We start from the raw sequence: 9,888 nt of genomic DNA, 5'->3' as shown, positions 1-9,888 counted from the left end.
GCTCCCGCCACACCTCCCGGTGCAGCCCCCGGTGGGGCCCGACCGGCGCCGCCCCCCATTCCCCTTTTCTTTTTCGTTTTCTCGCACCGGGTGCCCACAAGCACCGGGCTGCCGAACCCCAGCGCCGCGGGGAGCGCACGGGTTGCTGCCTCGTGGGTTCCCCGCCCGCCCCATTTCCACATTTTGCACAGCAGTTTTCACAGGGTTTTGCACACGCAGCCCCTGGGGTTGGGTTCGGAGAACCCCCCAGCATCCCATCCCCGGCATCCTGCCATCAGCATCCCATCTATCCCTGGCACTCCGCCTCGGGGCATCCCTCCCTGGCATCCCACCCCCGGCATCCGTCTCCGGCATCCCACGCACGGCGCTCCCCGTGGGCACGTGGCTGCCGGCAAAGGCAGGGCCCGGAGCGTCAAACCCGACGGGAAAATACGGAACTTTTCCCGCTGTTGTTGCTATGGAGACGCGAGCAGATGGGGAGCAGCTCGTTATCCCTCTCCCTTCGGCGGGCCCCTGCCCTGAGCCCCCCTGTGCGCCCAGTTCGGGATGGAGAACGACAAAGAGGACGAGGAGGATGGATGGATGCTGCGGGCACAGGTGACAGACACCGGCACCTCCCCGTAGCTGAGAACTCCGGGAATTCGCTCCAACGATCCTTTGAATCCCGTAAAACCCAAAAACGCTCCCTGGAGCCGGGGCCGGCCGGGCGGGAGGAGCCGTAGGTGAGGGAGCTCCGTCCCCGAGCCCGGGGCACGTCCCGGGGGAGAACAGCGAATCCCGGAATCACCGGGGCTGGGGGGACGCGCGAGGGTCGCGTACGGAGCGGAGACCCTCAGAGCTGCTCTGGCCCGCGGTAGGCACCGCCGGCTCCCGCTGACCGGCGACCCGGGGGCGTCCCGGGAGGGGCAGAGCTGTCCCGGAGCCCCCTCCGGGGCCGGGCCGGCGATGCCGGTGCCCCGGTCCCTCCCGGGCCCCCCCCGATCCCCACCGGTGCTCCCGCTCCCGCCCCGCCCGCCGGGCCCGCTGCCATGGCAACCCTGACGTCACGCGGGCGCGCTTCGCGGCAGAGCGCGAGGGCCCGGCGCGACACTCGGTGGCGCTTTGCGGCAGTGCCGGCGTGCGGAGCCATGGCGGAGGAGGACCCGGCAGCGGCGGCGGCCGGGAGCGGCAGCGAGAGCGACGAGGGGGTGAGCGGGGCCGGCAAGAGCGCGACGGGCTCTCCGGGCGGCCTCCACCGCTGTTTGCGGGGCTCCGAGCGCTCTCCTGGCCGGGGTGGACGGCGTGGCCTGGCCGGGGATGCCGGGTCCGGGCCTCGGCCGGGCGGCGCCGTGGGGGCACGGGGGAGCGCCTGGGAGCGGGCGCGGGGGCCGTCCCCGTGGGCGCGCTCTGCCAGGCCGGGCCTGTGACCGCGTGTGCCGTGTGGCAGGAGGATGGCGAGCGGCGGCACCGGCAGCTCCTGGAGGCGATCAGCGCCTTGTCCGGACGGAAACGGTGAGCGGGGAGTACGGGCGTCCCGATGGCTTCGGCCCCGGGGCTCCTGCAGCAGCCGCGCCGGGAGAGGCTGCCCAGGGAGAGGGGCGGGTGTGGCGGTTCTCGGCCCCTGCCCTCGGGCACCGGTTCCAAACCCTGCAGAGCCCCCAAGGGGGACACGAGGCACCTCTGGGGGTTTTTTCTGTCCTTCTCTCGCAGGCGGAAGCTGGCGGAGCGCTCGGAGGCGAGCGGGCAGGTGTCCGAGTTCAATGTCACCTGCAAAGGTGAGGCAGGGAGCTGGGCAGGGCTCGGGAGGCCGGGACGGCGCTGCCCACCGAGCGCTGCTGCGAGGGCTGGGACAGCTCCCTCACCTGGCAGTGCCACACCTGCGCGTAGGTGCTGGGGAAAAGCTGGTTCTGTCGGAGCTGCTGCAGCCCATCCATCCCAAATCCACGCTGGGCAGCGTGAGGAAGGAGCTGGCCAGAGTGAAGCGGAAGGCAGCGGTGGAGCTGCCCCTGAGCAAAGAGGAGGCCAAGAGGGTGAGTGCAGGGAGCCAAGGGGCCCTCGGTACCCCCCTGCCGCTCCCGGGGGCCAGCATGGCCTTTCTCTGCCCGTCCTGTTCCCCTCCAGGTGGTGAGGGAGGCCGCCTACGTCACCACCTCGAAGGACGTGGGGAAGTGGCAGCAGGTGGTGGTGCAGAACCGGCACGCGGAGCAGCTGGTGTTCCCCCTGCGGCAGGACATCGCCACGGTCACCCCTCTGGAGAGAGTGACCTCGGCCTGGAAGGTGGGCACTGGCGGTCACACAGCTGGGCCGGCTCCGGGGCTTTGGCCAGGGTGCTCCAGGATCAGCTGGGGCAGGTCGATGTCTCCTGGCTGCGCTGGGAGCAGCGGTGGAGGTGAGGAGGGCCCAGCCTGTGGCTGACGCGCTGGGCAGGTGCCCGCTGGGCTGGGAGGGTTAAAAGGGCAGTCAGTGTTCTCACACAGAGCAGGTGTGTCAATTCCATCTGGGACAAGCCAGGTAAGGTATGAGCAAAGGGTTTGGAGCCTGCTCTGTCTCCTCTCCTCCTTGAAGCTTCTCAGGGCCAGGCACGTGGGAGTGTTCCTTGGCCACAAGTGCTGAGATAGAGGGGGTTGGTTTGCCAAATCCTGCACGCCTGGAAACATTCCTTACAAAAGAAGGATGTGTTTGGTTTTGAATACGAGTTCCTGTGGGGTTGTGCTGCTGGCAGGGAGTCACTGCCATCCCTGGGAGCTGTCAAATGTTCAGGTGAGGGAGGGGCAGCCCCTGCTGAGCTCCCAACAAACCTGTCACTCACATTGATCTGCCCCAAGGTCCCTTTCTGTTTCGGAGGGACGTGGCATTGCGTGGCCTGGAACTCCTGCTCCGTGCTCCCTGTGTGGTGCCGCCTGGTCAGCGCTGCCTGGCCACTGGGAGGCCATTTCTCCAATGTGGGAGGAATTCTACCTGCCCTCACCTGGCCACGGGGCTGGAAGAGTGCCCAGGGGCTGTGGTGTGGGACTCCTGAATGGGGCTGTGACCACCCAGTCCCCCAAGGGGAGACAAGGGGGGGACACTTCTCTGGGCCTTCCACAGACCTCCTTGGGGGCAGCAGATGGGGACATCCAGGGGAGCATTGGCCCTTGCAGTTCTCCTCATCCTCTTCCTGTGTCTTCTGTCCCAACAGGCCCGAACTCCACTGGAGCAGGAGATCTTAGGATTGCTCCACAAGACACAGCAGCCCATCACAGACCCGCTGCTGACACAGGAGGAGATGGCCTCGCTGCAGGCCATGAGCTTGGAGGAGGTGAGGCTTCACCCTGCTGGGCCCTGGCTCTGGGGGCTTCTTCCTTGGCCCCAGCCCTCAGTCTGTGCTCCCCATCCCTCACCCCATGTTCCCATCCCTCACCCCGTGTCCCCATGCTCCCATCCCTCACCCCATGTCCTCATGTTCCCATCCCTCACCCCGTGCTCCCCATCCCTCACCCCATGCTCCCATCCCTCACCCCGTGTCCCCATGTTCCTGTCCCTCACCCCGTGCTCCCTGGCAGGCCCGGCGCCGGCGGGCGGAGCTGCAGAAGGCGCGGGCAGTGCAGTCCTACTACGAGGCCAAGGCCCGGCGAGCGAAGCGGATCAAGAGCAAGAAGTGAGACTGGGCTGGGCACGGTGGCTGGGCTGGGCACGGTGGCAGGGCTGGGCCCTGCCCTGCCCGTGGGCTGCCCAGCCCTGAGCCGCCCCTGTGCCGCAGGTACCACCGCGTGCTCAAGAAGAGCCGGAGGCGCCAGGCCCTGAAGGAGTTTGAGCAGCTGCACAAATCGGACCCCGCGGCAGCCTTGGCACGGCTGGAGGAGCTGGAGCAGCTCAGGATGCAGGTGCTGCCTTGGCACCTCTGCCCCATCCCTCAGGAGGGCCCTGCTCCTTGGGGAACTCTGTGTGATGCTTCTCTTCCCCCAGGAGCGGATGAGCCTTAAGCACCAGAACAAGGGGAAATGGGCCCGATCCAGGGCCATTATGGCTAAGTATGACCTTGAGGTGAGATGGGGCCACAGAAGAGTTTGGTGGGAAGGGATCTTAAAGCTCATCCAGTTCCACCCCCCTGCCATGGGCAGGGACACTTTTCACTATCCCAGCTTGCTCCAAGCCCTGTCCAACCTGGCCTTGGACACTGCCAGGGATGGGGCATTCACAGCTTCTCTGGGAACCTGTGCCAGGGCCTCCCCACCCTCACAGGGAAGAATTTCTTCCCAATATCCCATCTGTCCCTGCCTTTTGCCCGTGTGCAGCCACTCTCCCTTGTCCTGTGCCTCCAAACCATGGTATAAAGTCTCTCTATCTCTTATAAGCCCATTTATGCATTGAAATGCCGTGGCAAGGTTCTCAGCACTGCTTGGGGAAGGGGGGGAGGCTGAGGTGGGCAGGGAAGGTTGGGAATGTTGTCTCTGCCCTGGGTTAGAACCTCTCGGTGTCCCTCAGGCCCGCAAGGCCATGCAGGAGCAGCTGGCCAGGAACAAGGAGCTGATGCAGAAGGTGCAGGTGCAGCCACCTGAGGAGGAGCTGTGTGAGGTGCCCGAGGAGGAAACCATGGCCCTGCCGGTGCCCACCGGGGCCAGCACAGCTAATCCCTGGATGCTGGGCAAGCCCAGTGGCCCGGCCCCAGAGCCTGAGGCACAAGAGGGTCCCAGAGATGGCACAGTGCCTGGTGCTGTGGAGAGCAAGGATGAGATGGAGGAGGAGCTGTCAGAGGAAGAAGCTCTGCTGCAAGACTTTGAGCAGAAGCGACGGGAGCGGACAGGGAGCCGTGAGGGGCATGGTGAGGAGCTCAGGGCCCTGAGCTGGGTGGGCTGGGAGTGCTGTGGGGCTGGACAAAGGAAGGGGGATTTGGGGACAGTTTCTGGCTGGTTTCACATAGCTGTCCTTACTCTGCTGCCCTGTGGAGTGACCATCTCTGCCCTCAACGTGTAGGTGCTGATGAGACTGAGGCCAGTGCTGAGCGGCCCAGGAACAGCCCAGTCCCCCCAGTCTGTGCTGAGGAGCTGGGGGACAGCCCAATCCCTCCAGTCTGTGCTGAGGAGCTGGGCGACAGCCCAGTCCCCCCAGTCTGTGTGGAGGAGCTGGTGGGTGTGGGGCTGGAGCAGCCCCCTCAGGCCCAGGAGCAGCTCCTGCTCTCAGAGCAGCTGCGCCGCGTGCAGACCATGGAGGATGTGGAGAGTCTGGCCAAGGAGGAGCTTGTAGAAGAGCAGGAGAAGGCAGTAGCCCCGAGAGCAGGGAAGCGAGCGCAGCGGCAGGAGGAAGGCAGGGCTGGGGACAGACATAGCAGGAAAACACCAGCCAAGAGGAAGATGATCAGCCTGGAGGCTGTGCTGGATGGGAAGCCCCAGGAGATGGACTGCTCCAGCCTGCCAGTGGTTCTGGAGGAGGAGGTGAGCAGGCCGTGCCTCCCCCGTGCTCCCCAGTATCCAGAACATCCAACCAGTAATGCCCAAACCATTAACTCCCAGTAACCCCAAACCATTAACTCCCAGTAACCCCAAACCCTCTCTTGGTAACCCTGGACTCCCTCCCAGTAACCCCAAACCTCCCTTCAGTAACTCTGGTAACCCCAAACCAGTAACTCTAAACCTCCTCCCAGTAACGTGAAGCCTGAAACTAGTAACTCCCAGTACTCCTAAACCCCCTTACAGTAACCCCAAACCCCACCAGTAACACCCTTCCCACTCTCCCCAGTACCCACAAACCCTCTCCCAGTGCCTCCCAATTCCCCCAGTAACCCTTAAATCCACTCTGCCTTGTCCTTCTGCAGGAGGGGGGCATCGAGCAGCGCGGGATGATCACGGAGGCCTTCGCTGGGGATGATGTGGTCGCCGACTTCCGCCGGGAGAAGCGCAAGGCGGAGGAGGCGGCAAAGCCACAGCCGGTGAATCTGGTGCTGCCAGGCTGGGGCGAGTGGGGCGGCACGGGGCTGAAACCCAGCGCCAGGAAGGTCAAGAGGTGAGTGGGGGAGAGCTCAGGGATGCTCCCAGCCCCGTGCCAGCCCTGACCCCTCACTTGCCCACAGGTTCCTGATTAAGCCACCGCCAGCGCCTCCGCGGAAGGACAAGCACCTGCCCCACGTCATCATGAGCGAGAAGCGCAACATCCACGCGGCAGCACACCAGGTGGGGACACCCGGTCTCCATGAGAGCTCCGGCACCTGGGCGAGCCTGCGGCATTCCTGTGATCCCTTCCCAAAATGTTCACAGTCCCTGCCTGTAATCCCTGCCCAATGCTTAGCTTCCAGCTTAAACAGCTCGGAAATGAAGGAGGAGGGATGTACAGGGCTGCTCCCTTGGTGGTGGTGGTTGTTCCAGCCCTGCTGGGCTCTGCTGGCAGCGGAAAGGGAAGCAGCATGTGTGTGGGTCCTGGACAAGTGGGAAGGGGTGGGCATTGGGGGCAGCATGGGCTGGAAGAGCGGGGCTGGGTGGCTCAGGGCCGTTACCCCTGCATGTCCCCACAGGTCAGCGAGCTGCCCTTCCCCTTCGAGCGGCCCCAGCAGTTTGAGCAGAGCATGCGGACGCCCGTGGGCCCCACGTGGAACACTCAGCGTGCCTTCCAGAAGCTGACGGCCCCTCGCATCATCACCCGCGCCGGCCACATCATCCAGCCCATCTCGGCCGAGGACGTCCCCGACACGGCCCCCGGCAGCGGGGCCAGGCTCGGGGCAGAGGCCATGCCCAGGAGGAAGGCTGTGCCTGGGCAGAAGGCTGTGCCCGGGGGGAAGGTTGTGCCCGGGCAGAAGGCTGTGCCCAGGGGGAAGGCTGTGCCCGGGCAGAAGGCTGTGCCCAGGGGGAAGGCGCAGCCCCGGCGCTGCAGAGCGCAATAGTTCTGTGCCTGGAGCCTGGGGGCTCCAACTGGAGTGAGCAGAGGAACCAGGAGCAGCTCCTGGTTCTGTCCAGTTCCTTCTACCTCTTTCCCTGCAATAAAACCCAGGGCTGCCCTTTCTGTGCTGTGTGCATGGCTGCCTTGGCAGTGTCGGGGGCTAGGTTGGGCTGGTGCCCTCCATCCTGTCCTTGGGTCCACGCAGGGTCAGGTGCTTTGGCTGAGTTGAGGGTAAGAGCTTGGTCAAGGGCTCATAGTGGGGCAGGTCTGGGAGCATGGTGAGGGACTGGAATAACTGCCAACATCTTGTCCTGTGCCATTGTCTTTCATATCCCCATTTTTGTATCTATATAGATTTTTAAGTCTTGGCCAAAGGGGCTTTCTCCCCACCTTGTCATGCTGAGCCTGGTCTCGGGGGTGTTTCTCAGGTCTACCTGCACTCCCAAAGTACCTGCTCAGCCCTAATGAACCTGATCACCTGGAAATAGCTCTGTGAGGTGCTGCTGCTCTGCACATGCTGGGAGCTGGCTCTGCCCGCGGGCAGCCCTCACTTCTGCTGCCCCCTCCAAGCCCGTGCTCTGTGCCCAGCCACCCCTCGGAGTGTGACAGTGAGATGCTGCCCAGGGTTGGCTGGTGCACCCAGCACAAGTGGAGGGATGTGCCAGAGCCTTACAGAATGGGCAGGGATCCCCCCAGGCGTCTCCCCGCACTTCCAGCGTGGGCTGTGCTTCGCGCCAGTTGGGGAAGCAGTCCCCGGCCCCAGCGCTGGAGCTGGAGCTGGAGCTGTTGCTGGTCCCAGGAAACGTCCCTCGTGTCAAGGACGCCTCCTCCCACCTCGGCCCCGCAGCCCGCCCCGGGCACGGCCTGTCCCCGGGGCCACCCTTCTCCGTTGCCACTGGGTCAGACCAGGAAAGGGGGGCCGTTCTGTGGGGCCGGGGCGCCGGCACCCCCCGTGCCGACTGCGGGTACCCCGTGACTCCCGCAGGGCTCTGGGTGCTGGCTCTTCCTGGGCTGCGCGGGGAGCGGGGGCTGCCGCGGCGCTGGGGCCGTCGGTGCCGTGGCTTTGCCGGGGACCCAGCCCGGGTGTCTCTGGTCCCTGCTGCACCCGGGGCGGGGGGGTCAGAGAGCGCTGGCTCGTGATGGGGCCACGGTTGTGTTGCTTGGGGAAAAAAAAAAAAAAAGGAAAGGAAGCGGAGAGCATTTCCGTGCCGTGACGCCGAGAGCCCCTCGCGAGGCCGGTGGCCCCAGCAGAGCCTGCGTCCCTCTGCCATGGGAAACCTTCGCCCCCGGCGATGTCGTGAAGTGCAGGGGGGGTTCGTGTTCGTGTCGTGAAGTGCAGGGGGGGGTCGTGTTTGTTTTAGTAAAAGGTGAAGCGCCCTGAGCAGGGGGAGGCAGCGTCCCCTGCCTGCAGCCGCCCCAGCCCCCGGGGACTGAGGCCAGCAGATCCCTGCGGCACCGCTGTCCCTGTGCCTCTTGCAGGGGCCCTCCCGCGCCTGCCCCGGCCAACGGCTCTGCCTTCCTCCTCCCCAGCCCGGATAGTGTTTGGCTGGACACGATGGGCTGTCCCAGTACCCAGCCCACCTCCTCAGCTCCAGCCTCGGCATGCTCAGGGTACCCGGGCTGGAAAGGGTCAGGGGCAGCCAGGACCAGGCAGGCAGAACAGAGCTGGTTCGGGCTCAGCAGGACCTGCAGAGCGCTGTCCTGCTGTTTGCCTCTCTGCAGGGAGGGGAAACCCCCCACGTGCCTTCAGTCCCCGAATTTGGCCCACCCCACGGCAAAGATGCTGCTGCCGTGCACGGTGCCGCCTGTGTCCCTGAGGAGGGGAGCACAGCCCCGCGAGGTCTGGCCCTGCCCCAGCCTGAACTGGGACCTCACCAGCTCCGACGGGATGCTCCCCGCAGGGCCGGGAAGATGGTGGCACCAGGGTAGTCCTGAGGTGCGGATCCTGCAGAGCACCGAGGACGGCAGGTGCAACACCAGCTCAGGCCTCGGTGGAGCCAGCGGGTCTGCAGCTGTCACAGGCTGGATCACCTGGAGCAGCGACAGGACCTGCCGAGGTGCAGATTCCTGTATGGATCCCTGCCTCACACAGAGCTGGTGGGTCTGGCAACCGGAGTGTGGGTGATGCTCAGCGTGGGAGGGAACAGCTGTAGCCACACAGCTGGATCTGCCTCATCCTGTGAGGAAAAGCAGCACTGGACTGGACTGGCTTGAACAGTATCCAGAGATGCTTCAAAAATAAACGGGGACAGCATTAGCATGAGCTGCTGGGTTGAGTGGGAGGGACCCTGGTGCGGGGGGACCGCTGGTGCGGACATCCCGGCCCCTCCAGGCTCCCGCTGCAGCACAGGCTCCTCTGGAGCCCCCACATCGAAGCAACGCTTGTCCCTCTGATTTCTCTGCAAAAATGGATTTACTGGGCCCAGGAGTTTGGGGTTTTTCAATTAATAACCCATTTCAGGTCTGCTGCAGGAAAAGGGGATGCCAGGGATGCATCACCCCCACAGGAAGTGGGGAAGAGCCCTTTGCAAGGGGACAGAAACGGGCCGGGGAACCCTGGCACTGCTGCGGGTTGGGGTGGCTCCCTGCGGGGACTTCCCCGGCCTGATCGTCGCTCTCCCCGTGACAGCAGGGCCGGCCGCAGGCTGGCAGACAGTGTGCGAGTCGGGGAGAACCTGGACAAAGCCCTGTTGTCGCTGGCCACCGCGTCGGCCACGGGAGCCCCGGGGCCGCGGGGCGAACACGCAGCCCTCCCTCGGCCGCCCCAGCGCCGCGTCCCCCGAGAGCCGCGAGCGGCTGCGGTTGCTCTTACTGGCCTACTTTCCGGGCTACGTCAAAGCCGGGCTTACGGAGCCGGGAGCCGCGGCGAGAGCGGCCGAGCTGCTCCCGGTGCCAGCGGGGAGCGGGGACTAATCCCGGCCCGGGGCCGCCCCGCCTGGCTGGCACACGGGCGGTGGGCAGCGGAGCAGGGCCGGCGGCGGTGCCGTGGGGCTGGGGACGAGCACGGCCACCACGAGGTCCCCCGGGGCAGGGACCCACCCGAGAGCGAGGGCCGCTCCAGCG

General features: G+C 65.5%; 1 protein-coding gene across 2 annotated transcripts; it reads left to right on the top strand.

Annotated features, from left to right (window-relative positions):
- The first annotated feature begins 1,127 nt into the window (after positions 1-1,127).
- UTP14A (UTP14A small subunit processome component) lies at positions 1,128-6,948 on the top strand. Of its 2 annotated transcripts, XM_042040108.1 has the most exons (15): positions 1,128-1,187; positions 1,427-1,491; positions 1,690-1,754; positions 1,867-2,009; positions 2,101-2,256; positions 3,158-3,277; positions 3,522-3,616; positions 3,719-3,842; positions 3,925-4,002; positions 4,444-4,780; positions 4,933-5,390; positions 5,771-5,958; positions 6,026-6,125; positions 6,464-6,727; positions 6,764-6,948. In XM_042040108.1, exons 1-15 carry the CDS (start codon positions 1,128-1,130, stop codon positions 6,827-6,829), a joined length of 2,319 nt encoding a protein of 772 aa, XP_041896042.1. In that variant the 3' UTR covers positions 6,830-6,948. The 2 variants fall into 2 exon arrangements, with proteins under 2 accessions (XP_041896042.1, XP_041896041.1); XM_042040107.1 differs by having other exon boundaries at positions 6,464-6,948.
- Positions 6,949-9,888: the final 2,940 nt, after the last annotated feature.

The sequence above is a fragment of the Corvus kubaryi genome, unplaced genomic scaffold (assembly GCF_017639235.1).
Source record: "Corvus kubaryi isolate FWS band 111438036 unplaced genomic scaffold, C.kubaryi_AGA036_p1.0 37395, whole genome shotgun sequence".
NCBI classification, from domain to species: domain Eukaryota; kingdom Metazoa; phylum Chordata; class Aves; order Passeriformes; family Corvidae; genus Corvus; species Corvus kubaryi.
The sequence above is the reverse complement of the archived record's forward strand: the minus strand, read 5'-3'. Positions and strand labels throughout refer to the sequence as shown.

Coding starts and splice junctions, on each gene's coding strand:
- UTP14A (XM_042040107.1), top strand. CDS start 1,128: ATGGCGGAGGAGGACCCGGCAGCGGCGGCGGCCGGGAGCGGCAGCGAG. Junction 1,492..1,689: donor GCCTTGTCCGGACGGAAACG/GTGAGCGGGGAG, acceptor CTTCTCTCGCAG/GCGGAAGCTGGCGGAGCGCT. Junction 6,126..6,463: donor TCCACGCGGCAGCACACCAG/GTGGGGACACCC, acceptor ATGTCCCCACAG/GTCAGCGAGCTGCCCTTCCC.